Source organism: Pavona decussata, unplaced genomic scaffold (assembly GCF_977016875.1).
Source record: "Pavona decussata unplaced genomic scaffold, jaPavDecu1.1 SCAFFOLD_291, whole genome shotgun sequence".
NCBI lineage: Eukaryota > Metazoa > Cnidaria > Anthozoa > Scleractinia > Agariciidae > Pavona > Pavona decussata.
The window spans coordinates 145,251-168,111 of NW_028145690.1; the positions used below are offsets into that span (position 1 = coordinate 145,251).

General features: G+C 36.0%; 2 protein-coding genes across 2 annotated transcripts in view; one reads left to right on the forward strand and one right to left on the reverse strand.

Moving 5' to 3' along the window:
• The window catches only part of LOC146454971 (uncharacterized), a 394,059-nt gene that overhangs the window by 103,666 nt on the left and 267,532 nt on the right, over positions 1–22,861 (forward strand). The window contains exon 11 of the mRNA XM_085094848.1: positions 17,686–17,808. Coding sequence (XP_084950974.1) covers positions 17,686–17,808 — 123 coding nt within the window. The remainder of the gene's footprint in view (positions 1–17,685; positions 17,809–22,861) is intronic.
• Positions 1–22,861, reverse strand: part of LOC146454976 (uncharacterized) — a 234,456-nt gene that overhangs the window by 21,645 nt on the left and 189,950 nt on the right. The gene's annotated exons all lie outside the window — the stretch shown is intronic.

Below are 22,861 nucleotides of genomic sequence, written 5' to 3' on the forward strand. Positions count from 1 at the left end.
CGAGTGAAACGAATTGGTGAAGTTGCAATGGCAAACACTTTATCGAATCATTCGATTATAAGGGATTGCAAACACTCGGTGGTACCCAGTTTTTGTTATTGCAAGGCAACGTTGGTTTCTTGTAGTGAAACGGCCACAGTTCGGTTCCGTTTTACGGGGACCAACTCTGCGAGACAGCCGCCAACTTTGTTTGCGTTTTTAATTTTGTTGGAGCGATGGACGTGCGCACGTGTATGCTCGAGCTGGAAAGAGTTCGCTCTTCAAGCGTTTTCTCGCTTCTTTGCTAATTACAAGCGAAAGTATTGTGCGTTTTTTAATCAAGGAAATGCTGTTTTCGAAGGTTTGATTCAAAAGATTAAAGCATAATTATGTGCAGCGTACTGGTTTAGCGAGGTTAAAAGCGATCGCGCGTGTTTCAATTCTCGACTTGTGAATTAACAGCGGCCAAAAAGTCGCAATATTTTAGTTTCGCTTCATTCACTGTTAAACTGGGTTTAGTGAACAAGTTATCCAGTCATCTATCAGTGGAAGACACGGTTACAATCTGAATCAGTTGAAAGAAAATGAAGAAAACGTGACTTTGCCTTTTGAGATGATCTCAATAATATTTATGCAAATTTATAACGCCACGCCGAAGATGTCTCGTGGCGGCTTTCAATGTCTGCTCAAAGGCAATGGCATATGAACGGCCACGTTGAAGTTTCCCCGGTTCCTTGCCGATTTCTACCGTAAATGTTGTACGCTTTAAAATAAGGAAATGCTTTTTTCGAAGTTTTCATTCAAAAGATTCAAGTTCAATAAAGTATAATCTCGCGTTGCGTACTGCTTACGCAGCAAATATATTTTTTCTTTCATTTAGTATATTTTAGCTATTTATTTATTTAGTTGTTTATTTATTTATTAAGTTGTTTATTTATTTATTTATTTATTTATTTATTATATAATTATCAATCTTTTGGCTTCTATTCCTCTATTAACGTGAAACTCAACTCCTGCAACAAACGAAGGAAATGAACATATCGATATGCTTTCGCAAGATTCCAAATGCCAGTAACTCTAACTTCAAAAGTAAACAATGCATCTTCCCTGATAACAGTCCACACAGCAAGGAAGCACACTCCAAAATTCGACAAGCAAGCAAACCAAACGTGAAGAGAAGGTCGAACCCGACAAGCAAGCGCACCAAATATCCATTATATTATAAACACTGGGTTATACAATGATTTTTTTGCGATTTAAATAAACATGTGAAAAATATCTGGCAGTTAACGTAACTTTCTTTTCCCAAATGGTCGAACGCATCTCACTAATCTCTGATTACTACTAGTATACGGTCTTAAATGTGTAACATCGGCAGCATGGTCACCATAATCACTCACTTGAAATCATGGCACGGAAAATTTCGGAGGAGTCATAAAAATAAAACGCATGTTCTATTTTCGCTTTGACAGCCTTATCAGATAAATGACCGCAAGTTCCTTCTCATTGGCGGAAATCAATTGCTGAGTCGATTTAGCTACCTGGTTTGGTGGCTTAAATTTAATGACAATTGCATTGAAGTTTGCCGACTCGCTTAACTTTAAGCGAGTTGGAAAAGCAACTGTTTTCACGAGATTTCCGTTTGTCACTCGCTAAGCGACCTGAAAAATTGCTCGTGAAAACACGGCCACTGTGGCATTAATTTGCCGTGTTTATTTAATCAATACAATGGGGCATTAATTTGGCGGTGTTTAAATTAAGTGATACACTGGGGCATTCATTTGCTTGAATTTATTACAATCAATACACTGGGGCATTAATTTGGCGGTGTTTAAATTAAGTGATGCACTGGGGCATTAATTTGGCGCTGTTTAAATTAAGTGATACACTGGGGCATTAATTTGCCTGTTGTGTCGGTTGTTACACTAGCTCACCTCGCACAGTGATGCCTCGTTGTCCTGTACTTCAGCAACGCAGTCGTAGTAGGGAAATTCTTATCACAATAATCAAAGTGTCTCCTGTATGGAGCCATTTTCCAACGCAAATACTTGTGTAAACCTGTTGTGGTGCCCACATATTTTGTGGATTTCGTAATTTACTTATATTCTTTAAAGTGCTCCTAACCCTTCAATTTGTTTTCTTTTGTTAGATTTCCATATCTTTCAAGAACTCGTTTTCGAAAAATTTTTTGAGAAATATTGAATCCTTTTTTTTTTTACGAGCGCTAGAAGTGAAGGCAGTCTTGTCGATATTTTCACCTATCGTTCGCATTAGTCCCCCACTCGGCCAAATGCATTTAAATATGGAGCGTGACGTAAGAAAAGGACATCGTGCAAAAATATCCGAAGATTCGCGGTAATGCTACAATTATAAACAGAGAAAATGGTTGAAAAATGTGTGGTTTTTGCATGCAGCAACTCTCGAAATGTCGAGAAAGGAATCAGCATGCATAAGATTCCTTCTGAATCCTTCTGGTGTCCTTTTCTTACGTCACAGCCAAGAAAGTGTCAAATATCAGACGCTTCTCATTGGCTCGTTCCTAATGAGCCCATGAGACAAAAATTTGTCCAGCGGGGCTTAAAGCGCGCAAAAATTTAAAAATTTCAGTAACTTTTAGCGCCCGTAAAAAAAAGGATTTAATATTTCTAAAAAAAGTTTTCGAAAATGAGTTCTTCACAGATATGGAAATCTACCAAAACAAAAACAAACTGAAGGGTTAGGGGCACTTTAAGGTTCCTTTGTAATCAAAAGTGATGTTTTTGTGGTTCGTGCAACGGATATGTTTTACCCACGTAAGATTTTGACAACAAAGAAATCTATTATCCTTTCTATCATTTCGTTTTGAAAATTCTCGGCTTTAATCCTCAAGAATTTCAGATTGAACCATTGCCGTAACGTCTAAAACCCGGCGCTTTTTTTGTCTGAATTCTTCAAGGACAAGTTCGATAGCAAAGGATTAGTACATGTACACCTCTATTATCCAATCACAATTGTAACGGGAAGTGCTGAAACCGCATTTTATCGAGAAGCTTACGTCTATTAGACTTGAGGGAAGCTCCTGCCGATGGATGCAGACGAAAGAGAGAGAGATAGACGGCTTTATGTTAAAAATCTTAGAAACAGCAGAAACGACGAAGAAGGGAGAAGAATCGAAGTGAGAAGAGTATGAGAAAGACAACACCAAACAAAGGGAAGTGCAATGTAACAGAAACCAGGATCTTGAGAAATACTGTACAATGACAACAGCTGCCGAGAAGGCTGGGAAAGTGGAGCAACAGCATTTCTGCTGTTGATTCCTGCTTCTGGGTATTTTTCTGTTATCACGAAGTATATACATGTCGCGCAAAAATTAATTTCAAGTCTTCAAAAAAATATGTCATCGTTAAAACTTGATGACGAAAATCGGCCCAGAAAACGTGTCCGAGTTAACACCTTTCTCTCGCTTGATGTTTCTGTTCTGTTTATTTAATAGAGTTGTTCTTGTTACAACTCCTACTGAGATTTAGACCAAAAAAAATACCTAAGCAGCGGGGACCCACATTCCTGAGTTGAGTTAAGCTCATCATGACCGTTGAAAACTTTCCAAAGATTGTCTGAAATATTTTTATTATTTTATTCGTGTTAGCATGTCGGTGAAATCCGCCACATTTCTAAAAGAGTACCTTGAAAAACTGTTAATTCTTAATAAAAACGTTACAAGACTTGTTGACATGAATTGCTTAGTCTTGTACAGAATATAAGAATTGGCGTTTAAGATATTTTAAACTATCTAAAGAACATTAAGCTTGGCAACGGGTTAAACAAGCCAAAGAGAAGATAAATTCGGGTGTCTCTAGGCAGCATTGTATTTTTTTTAATTACCATTTATAAACAATAACCAGCAGGTACTTATAATTAAAAGGGATCTATCTGACAGCATTGTATTTCAAAAATAAAACTGACTGTCATAAAATGGCGATTCGAGCATAGCTTAATATTTTCAAATTGTGATAAACTTCGAACGCCTTTCCCTTATTCGTTCTCTTTACAGTCTTTCTTCGTTTTTTTTTTTTTTAATTTCTTTATACACAAAATTCAGAAAAAGCCACAGCCGTCGCCTTTGTACGACACAAGCAGTTTAAATTAACAAATGACAAGTTCCTGTCTTCGTTTGAACTTATCACCTTCCCATATGCATCTCCTTAACTGATTGAAAGGAATAGCGTCCTGGTGCTTCTATTGACGCTTAATACATTAGTTTCTACACACGAGTTATCTATCCAGTGGCATTCTCTTTTTAACGATCAACGTTTGTAGTCGACGAGTTGTCATAGCAACCACGATAGAAAGCGGATTACAACCTTAGGACTCACATTTTTCTCACGTTAAATTAAAACTCACAAACAGCTAATTAATGTAGCACAAAGATCTAAGATAATGCATGGTGTGTTCTGTAGATACCTTTACTGTGTAAATAACAAAATGTTTAGTTTTCATGCGGTAAACTTACATTTCATTCTGATGAGAAACGAGAAACGCTGGATTCATTACCTATATAATGTATCTACCAAAAAACTGAGGAGTCCTTTAACAGGTGAAAAAACTTTCACGTCAAGTACACGTTTGTTTTGTCGTTTTAATTTGACAAGTTTTGTTTTGACCCAAATAACTAATTTCTAAGCTCTACTGTATAGACGAACGAGCATGCTTTGAAATTACAAAATTCGCCATGGTTGTTTTCAAATTGCAGTCTTCAATTAATTAACAACCTTAGTTAACAATAAAAGCCATAAAGTGATGACGCAAATACAGTGCTTCAAATGGTAATGAAGAAGAGTGTCTTTCCGTTTTTCCTTCCCTTTCTAATATTTCTTCTTTTTCTCTTAACTTATTTTGCAAAACAAAAAAAAATTAAAAACAGACACGGCTGTCTTCACTCTAAAATCCAAACGAACATCTTTAAATAGTTTCTTTAAGTTAGCTAATGACAAGTTCCGGTTTTGAACTGAAAAGGGAACTGTCAAGATGCGAACTGATCGCATTTTCATTGGCTTAAAATGACAGGTGCGATGTTCAAATAAACCTACGCTAAAACTCTACTGGTGCTAAGAACAATACGTTGCTATCGACAAGCTATCTGTTTGCGCTCTCCTTTTTAAAAAATCAACATTTGTACCCGACAAGTTGTCGGTGCAGCTACGATAGAAGCAAAAGAAAATCATGGACTCTGGAAAGCCCCAGCTTTACGTTTTTCTAACGATCTTATATTTGAGAGTTGTTTCCGCCTGCTTGGATGGTAAGTTTCATTTTCACAAATCGTTTGGCAGTTGTGTCTTTTTTTTTCTTTCAGCTTTTGCCTTTTTTTCGGAGATATCGCACGCATTGATAAAATTTGGCACCAATTGCGTATTTGAGGGAAGAAACCGCCAACTTTCTGTCATTTAGCAGAGCCTTCATGGTTTAAAATAACTCACCCCTCAAAATTCATTCCTTCTTTTTCCTTTGTAAAGTAAAGAGTCGCGAATTATTTCAGTTTAGGAGTTCCCATAATATAATCGATTTTTAACCAATATTATGTTCAAATCGACATGGTGCAAAAACGGAATTTATAGTTATCCAGACTTGTATAACGAGTTTTTATGTCATAATTTCAAACCTGAGTTAGCAGCAAAGGTGTCTTATCTATTTCAGCTTCATCGTTTACCAGAATGATTGTTGACATGATTAGGTGTTTTAAAACTCACGCAATATTCTACCCTTTTGGAAATATTTTCATCACGTTTGCATCATCTAGACGTATTTCAGTTTTGTATTAGAAAGGGAACTGCCAATTATACCGACCCAAGTATCGATGATAGTGCCGTTCCTATCTTGAAATACCTTTATTGTAATTGTTAGAAATGTCAGGTTGCCAAATTCCTGCTGTTAACCTAAATTGCGTAAGAATGATCTAGACATATTTCAGTTTTATATTAAAAAGGAAACGCCATTTGTAATTCTCAAAAAATGTTCAACATATTCTAGTTTGTTGTATTTAGAGGCTTGATATTTAACCCGATGCATGCCGCAATTAATGAGGATATTTTACACGTAGAGCCGAGTTATTTCTAATCATATAATATAATAATAGAGCTGATGTTGGCGGGCATAAATATGTTTTTGACACGAATCAGGCTCGTTTTAGAATGAGTTCTATAATAATTTGAGAGGGCATTCAGGAAAAAAATTCAAAGAGAGTACAATAACTAAGACACAAGCAGTTTCAATTAACAAATGACAAGTTCCTGTCTTCATTTGAACTCATCACCTGTCCGTCCGCTAAACTAATTGAAAGTAATAGCGTCCTGCTTAAACAAACGTCGGAATTCTACTGGTGCTTAATACATTTGTTTCTACGGACGAGCTATCTAGATCTATTCGGCGGCATTCTCCTTTTAAATATCAACGTTTGTAGCCGACGAATTGTCATAGCAACCACCATAGAAAAAAAGGAAAGGGGAATCACGGAAGGTTGCGACAGCCTGCTTGGGTGTAAGCTTAATATCCATTTCCTCAAATTCTTCTTTTTCTTCTTCTTCGTCTTCTTGTTCTTCTTCTTCTTCTTCTTCTTCTTCTTCTTCTTCTTCTTCTTCTTCTTCTTCTTCTTCTTCTTCTTCTTCTTCTTCTTCTTCTTCTTTGTTTGTATCTTTAGTTTGTTCAAAAAATTCCGCGTACTGACATATTTGACAACTTTCATTTATTTGGGAGAACACAGCAAGGACGTTTTGTGATTTAGAAAAGAGCATTAATTCTTCAAGGAAAGCACATTTCAAAATTCAGTCAACAACGAAAGCCAGATGAAGGGTTCTAACATTCCATTTGCGGAAGTTCAGAAATAGAAATAAATTGTTTTCAATATCGGTTCTCGTTTTTGGCTCAGAAGCTGAATTCGCTGATGGAAATTACCCCGTTTGAAGTAAGTTGTCACTGTTTCATGTCTGAGTTGACAATAAATGTTCGTGAACTCACGCCATATTCATCCGTTATTAAATTTTATTACCGTTACGTAAGCAGCTATCAAGAAGAAATATCAGCCTTAAATCAAAACACAAAAACAGCTAATTAATGTAGCACAAAGATCTAAGATGCTGCATGGTGTGTTCTGTAGAGATACTTTTTCTGTGTAAATAACAAAATGTTTAGTTTTCATGCGGTAAAGTTACATTTCATTCTGATGAGAAGCGAGAAACGCTAGATTCATTACCTACATAAATGTATCTACGAAAAACTGAGGAGTCCTTTAGCAGGTGAAAAAACTTTCTTGTCAAGTACACGTTTGTTTTGTCGTTTTAATTTGACCAATTTTGTTTTGACCCAAATAAGTAATTTCTAAGCTCTACTGTATAGACGAACGAGCGTGCTTTGAAATTACAAAATTCGCCATGATTGTTTTCAAATTGCAGCCTTCAATTAATCAACAACCTTAGTTAACAATGAAAGCCATAAAATGATGACTTCAATACAGTGTTTCAAATAGTAATGAGGAAGAGTGTCTTTCCGTTTTTCCTTCCCTTTCTAACATTTCTTCTTTTTCTCTTAACTTTTTTTGCCAAAAAAAAGTCGAAAACAGACACAGTTGTCTTCCTTCTAAAATCTTAACAAACATTTTTAAATAGCTTCGTTAAGTTAGCTAATGAAAAGTTCCTGTTTTCAACTGATGAGAGAACTGTCTAGATGTCAACTGATCGCATTTTCATTGGCTTAAAATGACAGGTGCGATGTTCAAATAAACCTACGCTAAAACTCTACTGGTGCTGAGAACAATAAGTTGCTATCGACAAGCTATCTGTTTGCGCTTCCTTTCAAAAATCAACATTTGTAGCCGACGAGTTGTCGGTGCAGCTTCGATAGAAACGAAAGAAAATCATGGATTCCAAGCCCCAGCTTTACATTTTTCTAACGGTTTTATCATTGAGAGTTGTTTCCGCCTGCTCGGATGGTAAGTTTCATTTTCTCAAATCGTTTGGCAGTTGTGTCTTTTTTTTTTTTCTTTCAGCTTCTGCCTTTTTTCTGAAATATTTTATGCATTGATAAAATTGGCACCAGTACGTTGCGTATTTGAGGGAAGAAACCGCCAAATTTTTGTCACATAGCAGAGCCTTCATGGTTTAAAATAAATCACGCTTTAAAATTCATTCCTTATTTTTTTTTCCTTTGTAAAGTAAGGAGTCACAAAATATTTCAGTTTAGGAGTTCCCATAATAGACTCGATTTTTATCCAATATTCTGTTCAAATCGATATAGCTCAAAAACAGAATTCGTAATTATTCAGAATTGTATAGCACGTTTTTATGTCATAATTTCAAATTTGAGTTAGCAGAAAAGGTTTGTTTTATATTTCAGCTTCACCTTTTACCAGACTGGTTGTTGAGATTATTAGCTGTTATAAAACTCACGCAATATTTTACCAGGTGGATATATCTTCTCATTACAAATGCATGATTGAAAAGGGAACAGCAAATTATAGTGATAGTTCATCCTATCTTGAAATACCTTCATTGTGATTGTTAGAAATGTCGGGTTGCCAAATTCCTGCTGTTAACCTAAATTTCGTAAGCATGATCTAGACATATTTCAGTGTTATATTAAAAAGGAAACAGCTAATTAAAGGGACGCCATTATCGCCGATAGTACATCCTTATTTTTAATACCTTTATCGTGATTGTAAGAAATGTTAAGTTGGCAAATTCCTTCTGTTAACCTAAATTTCGTTCAAATACGAACAGGTTAAAAATATTTTTCCAAAATATTGAGGAGTTCTGTTGACATGTGGAAAAAACTCCACGACAGGTAATTGCTTATCTGGTCGTCTACTCGACAATTAACTTTCCGTGACTACATTTTACCAATATTACCAGTATTTTGCCAATACTACCAATATTTTGTTTCATTGCTCCTTTTTATTACCAAACCCTAATTTTTTAGGTTGACATTATCGTAAAAACGAACCTGGCAACCTGCTTTGTTACTGAGGCAATTTCTTGTCTCTCGACGATATACACTTCAATTAATAAACAAGCGCAGTAAAAATCTACACCGAGGACTTTCCAGCTGGATTTCAAGAAAACAAAACATTTTTGTTAGGTTCTTATTGTTTTGCACTCCGAAGACGCAAATACTTCAGACCTTCTGACTCTGATAGTCCATCTCACTTTCATACCTTGAAAGGTATGAATAATGAAAAATATGACCTCATATTCCTTAGTTATTTTCTGTTCATGCCGGTTTCACTTTGAACCTTTATTTATAAAAGCAAATTAAAATAGCGGAATTGCAGAGTAGACTTAGGTAGACGACATCGATTGACTACCACTCAGTTTTTTCGTATGTTTTAAATTCTGTCGCACCATTCTTGTGGTCATTTGTAATGCTCAAAAAATGTTCATCATATTCCAGTTCGTCGGATTTGGCGGCTTGATATTTAACCCTGCCTCGACGTAGCGCCGAGTTATTTATAATCATATAACATAACAATAGTTGGCGGGCGTAAATATGTTTTTTACCCGAATCAGGCTTATTTTAGAATGAGTTCTATAAAAATGTGAGAGGGCATTCAGGAAAGGAATCAAAGACAGTACAATAAACGATATCTGAAACGCTGCCAGCGTAGCGTCGGCGTTTATTTTATTGTCCAAATCAAAGCTTTTATTGTCACATAAGCTTAAGACTTTGGCTGAACATCACTAAATCTGCCAAAAGAATCTTTGCTTCTAATTTTTCAAAATTAAAATTACATCATTTCGTAAACAAGGATGAAATAGTAAATTACAAGTTTTAAAATTAATTGCGCAACTTGCTAAAATGAGCGGGTTTCGCTCGACGAAGGCAAATTTACATTCACCTCTCCGTCTACAATGGAGCTACTACAGGCACTATTTCCATCATCTCCCACGAGTTTCTATAAGTTCTCTACATCTAGCAAAGACGCCTGAGAATTTGCTTCTTTGTTAGGTTTTTGAGACATTTTGTAGCTCAAAACAATTTCTTTGCAGATGGCCGCGCTTCCAGTCAAACAAGCGAGAAAACGGCGCGAACAGTTCAATGGTTTCCAGTTCTGATTGGCTGACTACGTTATTTTCTTCTTTCTTATTGGTTAGAGCAGAGGGCTAAAGTATATTTTAGCCACTAAATTCTCCATTTTAGAAAGCAAATACGCCGCAATGCCCGACGAAATTGTTATAATCACTCTATATCCAACAAGCGCGAATAAAATAATTGTTACGTGCACAATAGAGCAGCCAAGAAATGTTGACGAAGGCGATTTAATGACCACTATTTTCTCGGTTATATTATAATTCCTGTTATCACACGGCTGCTAAGCCAGTCATCTATGGAATTGCATTTTCCAGTTATCCAGATTTTAATGATCACAGTACACTCACAAAGATACAAATTTCAAGAAATTAAAGATACATTTTCTCGCCAAAATTTTATCTACCAACCCAAACTACCAATGTCATCTATGCTTACAGTAAAGCTGCAAACATGATTGTCAAACACTGTTGCGATATTTTGCCAGAAATAGTAACGTTAGTTTACATAACAACAGGGGCACACAACGGTTTGTTTCAGTGAAATATCTTTTCGGAGGGACTTAATCATCTTAGATCGATGGGATTTAGATTGAAAAAAGCTGACTTTTTTTTTTTTTTTTTTTTTGCCAAAATGCCATCCCAAATTTACACTGTAGAGCTAGTCTCCTTTGGTTTACACATGTTAACAGAGGCATGTGTTGTTTTAAAGTGCAAAATAAGGCAGGCTAGCATTATCGGAAAACCAATCTCATCTAAAGAATCCAACCAGACCCGACGGTGTGGTGTTAGTTAATGCAAATTTGTTTTTTAAAAGGCTGTAAAACAATTTGAAATACAGCATTTGGGATTGGATTTTGTAATTTTTTTGTTTTGTTTCAATTTTTTTTCTTTGTGCCGCTTAAGTTGGGATATAATTTCCGGTAAGGTAGATATACTTATCCCGACACCTTAAGAGAAACGTGAAAGAATCCTGTCAATCAAAGCATGACATTCCAACAATTGCCTATTTAAGCTGTAGTTTTATAACGCATGTCTCGTTTGGTTTGACTGGACAAGTAATTCAACACGTAGGCTTTTTGAAAACGTCCAACCACTGTGAGGACAACCTTTCTTTTTTTTCATCTAGATACTTCCAAAAGAAATCACACTTTTCACTTTTTGTCTCATCAGTTTCAATTTAATTGGAATCTTTCAGATGAATGTCGTGAACTGGCCTTTCCTTCGTTTTACTTCTTTGCTAACAAGCGTCTGGAGAATCACAACATAACCACTGTCAGAGTCCGAGATATGAATGCTTGTGAACTGCGTTGTTACCATGAACCCAACTGCGTCAGTATTAATTTTCACAATACAGCAAATGCCAAGGGAACATACAGATGTGACTTGAATAACGCCACTCATGTAAGACATAACAAGGAGTTTGTACACACAGATGGCTACTTATACCGTGGGGCAGACGTAAGTTCTTGTTGTTGTTGTTGTTGTTTTTGTTTTGTTCTTCTTCTTCTTCTTCTTCTTCTTCTTCTTCTTCTTCTTCTTCTTCTTCTTCTTCTTCTTCTTCTTCTTTTTCTTTTTCTTTTTCTTCTTCTTCTTCTTCTCCTTCTTTTTTTTCCGCTTGTTACTTTCCAGGCTTTCGTAGTTTGTCTTAGGGAAGTGGTCAACATTACTATACCCGACCAGGACCCCCCGAACCACAGAATAGATGGTGGTCTCTGCCTGCACCCTTTTTCTCAACGTCAAGTGATGGTGTTTGATTGCATAGTCACCTGTCTATGCTGCAGTAAAAAAACAGTGACAATGAGATTCAAACCTCACTTTTATTGTTTATCTTAAAGTGCGGACTATTGCTAGGTGAATATTTATGAATCAACTCAATAAAATTTTGTAGGCAATGTTCATGAGATAGGTGGTGTCATTGATAACTCCATCACCTGGCTGACAAGGTGTGTCCTCTCCGAACAAACTTGTTATAACCGGTTTCCTCTTCTCATTCCTTTTCTTCTTTTTTGCCTTTGAAAATTGTATCCTAAGCTAATACTAAGCGTAAAGTAGTGCTCCTCCTAAATATTTGCTCATTACAATTTTTTTATCAAGCAAAGAGTATTGTTCATCTCTGTTAATATTCCCATTCATACTTCATTTTTATTATTTTGTAGAGTGCTTGTGATAGTGCCCCTTGCCATAACGGTGGTACTTGTCAATCTGGATTCACAGATAAAGGATACCGGTGTTTGTGTCCGCCTGGATTTATGTTTGCACACTGCAAACAGGGTAAGGAGCAAATTTCCTCAATCATCTAGTATTGTTCGTCTGCAAATCCAACATCTTCCTTGTGCAAAATAGTATCAAATATTGAATAATTTTACAAGCATGGAAGTGAAATGTCATTCTTACGATTTGATTGCTTTTTTAGCAGCTTCTATCTCGATTCCTTTTTTAACCGTTTTCTTAATTTTTCTGACGTAGATCAAACTAACACGCTAAAGACGCAAACAAATTTCGTCGTTAACTGCAAATTTATTACCTTTTTTGAGTAAACAATTTTTTATCTGTCTTACATAACTCAGTTTTACACTACTTACAATAATTACGATACTTACACTGTTGACGATACTTATTAACTATACATACAATATCTACACTACATACAAACTAACGCTATGACTGCTTATGAATAATATAATCACAAGTTACATCCAAAAATACTTAAAACACTATGCTTAGACATCTAACAATACTTTTTGATTACAAAAGAGTTACATTTTAAAGCATCTTTATTTTTCAAAACATCGAAGTGTGCACAATTAAACGAGACAAGCCCATTTGCGATAGTAACTAGACAGGCAATTATTTTCAGTCGCGATCTCTTTGAGAATTTCAAGTTTTCCTTGGATAAGCAGAAGAAAGTTTTGAAAATTTAATTCATCTCCACGAAGGCTTGTGCAGAAAAAAGCTATATTTTGCAATTAATATATAAGCAATAGTTAAGTACCTGCCAATGTTTTGTCCCGTCGAACCAGCCGTAAAGTATGTGGCTTCCAGATAATTTATCATTTCGCTTGTTTTTTCGTACCAAACGTTTTGGAACGAGGTACAAATCTCGGCTAAGGTAACACAATTTATCAGAAAGTTGGTCAAAGTTTTCTCCGTGGCATAACATAAGTTACAAGTAGCATCTTCCATTAAATCATCACGATAAAGTGTGGTACGGGTTGTAAGAACATTATGAATCACTTTGTATTGAAACATTATTTTCACCTCCTTAGTGACTGTAAATGACATGAGATAGACCTTTTCTGTAAATCTGTGACGAAGAATCTTGCTTTCAACAGTACGGGGATTGAAAACGTCTTTTAGAAAACAGGAGTCGTTGAGAGAGGCACTGGGTTTGGTAGTCGGAGCAGGGTTTGTGAGTCTTACTTTCCAAGGTTTTGGGATTGCATTTACAAGACAATAATATTTTGTAAAAGGTAAATTCATTTGGAATTTTTGTCCAAATTCATTCAAATCCAAAAAACACCTTGGTGGTTTAGTAAATCACCTATTTTGGTAATCCCGGCGTCGAACCAATTTTGGTAGAACAGAGGTTGATTATCTAGGAGGATGTTACAGTTATTCCATAGTACTTCATTTTTAAGGTGTGTTGTGATACCGTAGCCTGAAGACTTTCTAAACTCGCACCAATAGTCTTAAATGTTTTTATAGACAGTGGCAAGATTTTTGAGATCAAGTGTGTTTGTTGCGTAATTGCACTTTGTTAGGAAGGATAAGCTTCCGTGTTTGTGTACGTGGTGATTGGGGATTATTTTCCAGGAAGCATGTGAGTCGTCTTGAATGCTGTTGATCCAAGCAATTCTGAGAGCTTTTTCCATGATTTGGAAATCAAACGCTTTTAAGCCGCCGTTTTTCTTTACCCCAATTATGGTGACACTTATGAGGCTTAGGAGGAGGCTTCCCCGCCCATATAAAGTTCAAAATTAGTTTATTTGTCTCTTGGGTGTAGCGGATCAGGAGAGTTTGAGAGTTTGCTTTCTGCGCAAGCAATTTTTACTATCTTTCATTGGTGTTTTGACAAACGCATCCTGTGCCTTGTTGCTTGCAAGAACTCTGGATCTGTTATGATATCAAACGGTTTTTTTCAGCCAGCTCTAAGGCTTCTGAGAGTTATTGCTTTGCACTACCTCTATCTTTTAGTCTACCAGAGAGATAAAATTGTTCGAAGCACTTTGTGGGCTCGGTTTTCTCAGGTGGTTTTCTCCATCTCTTCAAGACGAGTCAAGTATTCTCTTTAATTGTTGCGAGAACCAATCTAAGAAAACACTGTTTGTTATTTCCGAGCCTTTGCTAGAATACGGAACAATACAAAAGTCTAGCGAAAAATGTTTTGGTGAACTGTAATTTGCCAGTTCTTAAACAAAAAGGTGTCGCTCAGTAAAAGTTTTTGCACCAGCCATTACAAATTTTGGCAGCAAAATTGGTTGCCTCTTTATGTTTTATGAAACAGCATTATAAAAAGTTAGGTGTACTTGTGAGGTCATTGCTTTTTGAAAGTGCTGTGTCATTTTTCTTCCCAATACACGAAATTACGTATATCACAGGATATCTGTTATGTGCGGACAACAAACATTAAGTTCACCATGACCATATTTTGGCAGTGTTACAATGTGTTGAATAATAATTTGGTATATCTGAACTAGCTGCTAAGATTCTGGGTGTTCACTTTTGTCTTGAGGCTTTTGTGTAACCATAATCTGTGTCCAATATTTTTCTTTATAGACGTTAACGAATGTGCGTATGGAAGATGCATCCATAATTGCAGCCTGGACGCAGAGTGTATCAACACCAACGGATCGTACATCTGCAAGTGTCACCCAGGTTACATTGGAGACGGCTTCAATTGCACAGGTGAAATTGACCTGTCCATAATCCATGGCGCGGTAGGAAGTTGCCCTTCTAGCTGTAATAAGACCCTCATCATCATCATCATCATCATTATTATTATTTAAAAATCGATGAGTAACCAGGCATAATTAGAAAAATTTTAAAGACGTTCTCTGGTTAAAAGTTTAAAAACACTGAGCTTTCGATTGCCAGTCTGCAATCTTTAAAAAGTGAGATGTAAAAACGAAGGCAGAAATATATATACAAAGAGGTGAGAAAAAATGACGAATATGAATAAATACAATAATATAAGGGAAACACTAGTGTGAAGAAAAAATGTTGATGACATGAATAATGCTATAATAAAATTGAGTATTGTCTTGGCAGATGTTTAGCATTATTGTCTGCCTGGCTAGTTATCGCAGTGTGCCAAGATTCCAGCGTTTTTCTTACGCGTGAATTGCCTCTGTCGATGACACGTGCATTCTCAGTAATAGGAACCTTAAATCCTTAGAACTAGAAGTAAACACTGAATTAAACAAACTTTGCGAATGGCTAACAGCGAACAAATTAACTCTAAATACTAAGAAATCTAATTATGTAATATTTCTTAATTACAAAAAGAAACTTCCTTATCAACCAACGATAAATATTTACGACAATGATAAAGTTTCATATTCAACATTAGAATGTAAAGATCATGTGAAATATCTTGGCATACTCATTGACAAGAATCTCAACTGGAAAGTTCATATAGATTTAATCGCCCTAAAAATTAGCAAGGCCATTGGCATCATAGCTAAATTGAGACATTTTGTACCCTTTTCTATTCTTGTTAAGTTATATCAATCTCTTATTTCCCCCTACCTCATGTATGGAATTAGTTCGTGGGGTCAAGCTTCTCAGTCTAACTTAGAAAAGCTCCTTCTCCTACAAAAACGAGCTCTACGTTTGATGAACTTTTCTACAAAAAGTGAACACGCTATTCCTTACTTCATTAAACTTAACATCCTACCTGTTCATTTTCTCTATGTCGAATCTGTTTCCTGTTTAATGTATGATATCCAAAACAAACTAGCACCTGTTCATATTCAAAATTTATTTAAACATGTCTCAGATATACACTCCTACAACACCCGGTCAGCAACCGCCGACAAATTTTATATCATGTCTTCACGTCTTGATCAACTAAAGAATTCATTTTCTCGATTTGGTGCACGGCTATGGAATTCTTTACCGGATAATATTAGAAAGTCTGACAACAGAAAACTATTCAAGAAACAAATACATGAAATACTAATCAACATTTTAAAAAAAGAAAATGCTTACCTTACACCTTCTTCAATTCTTGAAATAATGAAAAGCTTCTGAATATGTAACAATCCTTTAATTTCTATCAGCTAGCGAATCCCCTTTTTTGCGTCACTTGTTTGTTTACTACTTATTTAACTTTTATTTTAGTCAATTCAGTTGTAAACACCAAATGTATTTGTATTTAGTTTAGCATAAACATACCTACCCGCCTCGACTAGCTTCAGCTATTTGCGGGTAGGTATATAACACCTTGTAACTGTCTATTGTTAATAAAGTGTTGTGTTGTGTAAAGTGTTGTGTTCTCAAAATCAATAGTATGACCGTCGAGCCACGCATGGCTGGCGACGCTGGAACCACTTTTAAAAACTTTGGTGTTTCGAATATGTTCCTTTTTTCTAGTGTTTAAACATCTGCTCGTTTCTCCAATGTAACTCCACGTGCAGTCCGCATAGGGGACAGGCGTCACTGAACCACTTACAAGAATTCTTAACAAGAACGGTATCCGAGCCACCACCAGACCGGTCAAGACCCTGCAACAGGAATTTGTGTCTCCTAAATCTAGACCCCCATCAGATCGGCAAACGAACGTTGTCTATAAAATCCCCTATGCGGACTGCACGTGGAGTTACATTGAAGAAACGAGCAGATGTTTAAACACTAGAAAAAAGGAACATATTCGAAACACCAAAGTTTTTAAAAGTGGTCCCAACGCGTGGCTCGAAGGTCATACTATTGATTTTGAGAATGCACGTGTCATCGACAGAGGCAATTCACGCGTAAGAAAAACGCTGGAATCTTGGCACACTGCGATAACTAGCCAGGCAGACAATAATGCTAAACATCTGCCAAGACAATACTCAATTTTATTATAACATTATTCATGTCATCAACATTTTTTCTTCACACTAGTGTTTCCCTTATATTATTGTATTTATTCATATTCGTCATTTTTTCTCACCTCTTTGTATATATATTTCTGCCTTCGTTTTTACATCTCACTTTTTAAAGATTGCAGACTGGCAATCGAAAGCTCAGTGTTTTTAAACTTTTAACCAGAGAACGTCTTTAAAATTTTTATTATTATTATTATTATTATTATTATTATTATTATTATCATCATCATCATCATCATCATCATTATTATTATTATTATCATTATTATTATTATTATTATTATTATTATTATTATCATTTACCTTTTCACATGAAATATGTGAAGCAGACATACAAACAGAGATTAACGGCTTCTGAAATTGAACGTTCTAAGTTCTAATTTTTGCTGAAATTTCCTTCTTTTATGTGTATGCCTGAGCTTGTATGTCATTTAAGGTTATATTGGTTTCCTTTTGTTGTTTTCTTTTGATCATTGGATTGTTTGTTTGTTTGTTTGTTTGTTTTTGCAAGACAATACACTTTTTGACTATCTGAGAGCAAGCGTTATCCATTTTCCTCATTTCAGATATAGATGAATGCGTGACAGGAACACACGACTGCAGTAATGATACCGTGTGTAACAACACCAGAGGAGGATTCAATTGCACGTGCAAAGCTGGATTCACAGGAGACGGACAAAACTGTACAGGTTAAGGTTCCATGATTTGTTTTTTTATTCTTATGAGATCTATACTCTTTGTTTCAGCGTTTAACTTCTGTGCTATGGTAATAATTCCCAGGACATAATATTATACTTAAAAAGGATAACAAAGTGAGAAAGAAAAAGTAAGCTTGATAGACTCTCAATGAGCTACCTAAACATTTTTCTGTTCTTAAAGTCGAGGAGTGACAAACATGCTTCCTTAAATTTAATGGCGGAGGAAACGTCTGGTTAAATAAAACATTTTAATCACTTATCCCTGAACATCATTCATTCCAAACAGCTAGTCTTTTATATCAGGGTCGAACTTTGATCAACTGCAATCAGTAAACCAAGCCACCACTTTGACAGAGATCGCAATTGCTGTATTACGTTGTGGATCTTTCTTAGTTCCAATTTACAGCTGTAAATTATTGTTATTATTATTATTATTATTATTATTATTATTATTATTATTATTATTATTATTATTATTATTATTATTATTATTGAGGAAGAATGAGGAACCTTATCACATTACTATAACTTGGATTAGAAGATTGCCTTCTTTTGAGATTTTAAGGTCGGTACACACATGCGTAAGAGGCTCCAGGACACCTTTCGACAAAATTCCACAAGGGGATTTCATCGACGACTGTCGCCTTAACGCTGGCCAAGCGTGTGTCCGTTGATTTTCTGTGAATTGGATTTTTTGGAATTGGAATTTTTAACTTGTAAATAGTTTGGAATATGTTAATAAAGATGTTGTTTTTTTTATTATTTTTATTATTATTGTGACATTTGTTTTTTCTTTATAAAATTTGTGCTTGAGAATTAGTCTCGAAATCGAAATTAATTGTAAATAGGCTTTAATAGTTCTTTTTTCAACTTTTAACTTGTAAAATAACAATTTGCTTAGTATATGTTTATTATTATTATTATTATTATTATTATTATTATTATTATTATTATCATTTACCTTTTCACATGAAATATGTGAAACAGACATACAAACAGAGCATAACAGCTACTGAAATTGAAAGTTCTAATAAGAAGTCTTCGTGAAAACGTTGCAGATAAGAAATCTCTACTGACACCTCCCTCTTTTATGTGTATGCCCGTGCTTGTATGTCATTTAAGGTTATATTGTTTTTCTTTTGTTGTTTTCTTTTGATCATTGGCTGGTTTGTTGGTTTGTTTTAATGTTCCAGTAGTTATATAACCGGTAATCTTTTATTGCTTTATTTTATCCTGTTTACATTTGTGTAAAGGTAGCGGATAGATTCAATAATTCAAGTAATGTTCTATTAACACTTTCTGTGAATGTAAATAAGTATACACCGGAGGTCTCAACTGATGGTGATGCTCAGGCCATTATATCTTTACATCCCGGAGTCATTTCCCATTTAACCTATTTCAGATATTAACGGGTGTGAAGAAAAAACACACAACTGCAGTACCAGAGCCGCTTGCATTGATACTGAAGGATCATTTACTTGCAGAGGTATTGTTTACACTTCCGGTTTCATCTTATGACTAAACTTCCGGTGACTTAAGAAGGCTCGCAGCAGTTTTTCTAGACTTAAGGTGGAAGTTTTGAAATTACAATCTCGCATAGAACATAAACTTCATTCTCCTTCATACTACACCATCATTTCAATATATGATCAAAGTTAATTTTTTCATCGGTTTCCAAGCAACAACTGTCACCATAGCAAAGGTAGAGCATAGCCCCTCATTTTAAACATTGTGGATTATCTCGAAATCTACTTAGACACTTTATGACGAAACTTTAGGGATTTAAACTACTCAATCTAGATAACTTGTAGGCGATATTAGTATAAAGCTACTAGTGTTCTATCACGAATGCCGTTCTCTGATTGGCTACGTACGCTACTCGCTATCTATTCTGTGATAGATAGTGAGTGGTGGTTTTCGACAAGACGTCTGCCGCCTCGTCGCGTTTTCGAAGTGTCTGCGATGAGGAAATAGATCATTTACTTGTTTAGTTTTGAACGACTTGTAGATTTATACTAAGACAATTAGATTATTCGCTCTCGATTTCTATGCGTGATAGTTGATTCGGGCTACGCACTCATCAACTATCACGCGATAGAAATCGAGAGCGAATAATCTAATTGTTAATTAGAAACAAATCTGTAAGAGTTTTGTCAAGTAAATAATAAATCACTTTTTACGGAGTGATTTTGTTTATTGGTGATCGAACATCTGGGAATTTTTTACGACACCCGAGACCGATGACTACACTAACATCTCTGCAGTTCTTAGACGGCTATCTCTAAAACAGGGAACGGGGAATGGAGGAATGGGGAATGGGGAACGGGGAACGGGGAATCTCTAAAATAGGGAATCTCTAAAAGGGGGAATCTCTAAAATAGGGAATCTCTAAAAGGGGGAATCTCTAAAATAGGGAATCTCTAAAATAGGGAATCTCTAAAAGGGGGAATCTCTAAAAAAGGGAATCTCTAAAAGGGGGAATCTCTAAAATAGGGAATCTCTAAGAGGGGGAATCACTAAAACAGGGAATCTCTAAAAGGGGGAATCTCTAAAACAGGGAATCTCTAAAAGGGGGAATCTCTTAAATCTCTAAAGCTTTTTTACAACCACTGTTTCGGCAGGCTTCTTTGTTGTCTGATACTGGGTAATAAACACCGCGCCAAATGAGCCTTGACCAATTACTTCCTGGCTCGTAATCTCGTCCCAGCTAAATTTTGGGAGCCCATCAAACGCCTCAAGCTTTTTTCTTTTGCTGGCAAACGCCAATGGAAACTTGAAATTGTTATCCATGTTGACCTGAAGCCACCGACTTGAAAAAAGGTCGACCGAAGGTCGGGATGACATGTCTTATCTTAACACGCTCTTGCAGCCATTTCCCGCCATTTGGTACTACTTTAAGAGAATTTGTCTTTTTGATATAAAAAAGCAGACGCTATTAAACCTTATATTCTCATTACTAGTCTTGTTAATTTCGCCATGAAACGTAACCAGCCAGACACAAAGAAAACATATTTAGCATTTGCAATTTGGGTGGCTTCCGGCCTACGTCAGACACGTCTTTATGCCAGGGAGATAAGCCTGTCTGGTACCTGAATGATAACATCATAGATAAGGTGAATTTTTTCCTTGACCAGTGAAACCTTTTTTTTCTTGAAAAACATTGAGGGCGTTAGTTGCAACTTTCGAAAGGCATAAAAGGAAATTGGTTAGTTTTAGACATAAGATAGTGCTTTTTTATTAGACATCGTTGTAAGGCCATTAGGGCTGATGGATCAATCGCAACACAAAGACCGCGAATTTCACAATTGGCATTTTTGAACTGATCACTAGATAAGCTTTTTGCAGGCGTCCAGACGTCTGTCTAGTCCAGTTAATGATGGTCAACCCGTGTTACAGATGCCAGGCCCGGTTCCAGTTCCAGTCATTTTGAGTCTACGGCTTATTCAGAGATTCAATTGCGCTTTCATCTTTACCGTTTTGCAGTAAGATGCTGTAGAAATTCGATTTCTCTTGCTGTATGTGGCCCTTTGGTATCGATCGGCATAAATGTTTTAGACCACCCCTACCGAAGATATTGCGGCAAGCGACGACAACAATTTTTTTTTTATCTTATATATCTAGTAATTATGACAACAACTGTCAATAATATTATTGGTTGTTGGCAAATGCTGTAAATGTCTCTCAGGAAAAACTCTACTTCTAAAACGTTCATAGATTTATCCAGTTTGTTGATAAATTCTCCCGTTTAGAGATTCCCCTTTTTTAAATTCCCCCTTTTAGAGATTCCCTATTTTAGAGATTCCCTGTTTTAGAGATTCCCCCTTTTAGAGATTCCCTATTTTAGAGATTCCCCCTTTTAGAGATTCCCTATTTTAGAGATTCCCCCGTTTAGAGATTCCCTCTTTTAGAGATTCCCCGTTCCCCGTTCCCCATTCCCCATTCCTCCATTCCCCGTTCCCTGTTTTAGAGATAGCCGTTCTTAGACCGTAAAAATAATCGAATAGCTTTTCAAATTAACGCTTTTTGAAGAGAAATCCGTGCCATGTTTTGCTGTGTTTGCTAAATTACTTGAAGTCCCGGATGTTTGAAAAAGACAGGTCATAGGGCGGTTATCAACAATAAAAAGTATATATTTTTAGTGCATATGAGGCAAACTGCCCATCAATAATAACAATAACAATGTAGTACAGAGGGCAAAATTACTGAATGCGGATTTGTTGTAACAGAGGGCATTTTTTCTTAATTTTCCTTTCACAGAAGGCAAAATCACTTTATACTCCTGATTGGCCGAGCGGCGAAAATACTCGCTCTTCATTAGCTGAACACGCCAGTTCTACGTTTTGTTGGCTTCTTTATTTTGTTTCCAAAAACAACGAGTTTTTTTAGGTTCTTTGTAGTTCGACTCTTTAAGGCAACTTGTTTCTACCAAAAATACATTGAAATCAATTGCTCCAGCTAGAAAGGAAATCTCTAAAAGTTAAGTTTGGTGTCTCTTACAAGAAACAGCAATAGATTATTTGTGCCAAAGCTAAAAACTTGCATCGGATTGATATTTGTTTGGCTGAGAAACTGAAATCAGTCATGACGACCAAGAGCTTTCACCTCGCTACTTCTTCTTACAACGAATAATAACCGAGCATAACAGTGTCCTTTTGATGGGAGGAAGGAGTAGGTCAAGTTTAGAGAAAGAAATTACTCCGTAAGTTTCTTCTTTGAATCCACCGTTTGCTATTTTTACCGATCTATTTTCGCGGATTTTCAAGCTGCACAGCGGATGACAACAATTAATTGGTGCCTAACATTAAGTTTAATCGTTGTTAGTTTGCTCCTGATTTAAGCTTGTATTCTCTCTTGATTACATGAGTAGCGTGCTTGTTTCGAATCAAGGTTTTAACAACAAGAGATGTTACATGTGTAGCGTGCTAGTCTCGACTTAGGCCTTAAAGAACGAGTTATGTTACATGTGTAGCGTGCTTGTATCGACTCCCGGTTTTAAGAGCTAGTTGTGTTACATGTAAAGCGTTCAAGTCTCGACTTAGGGCTT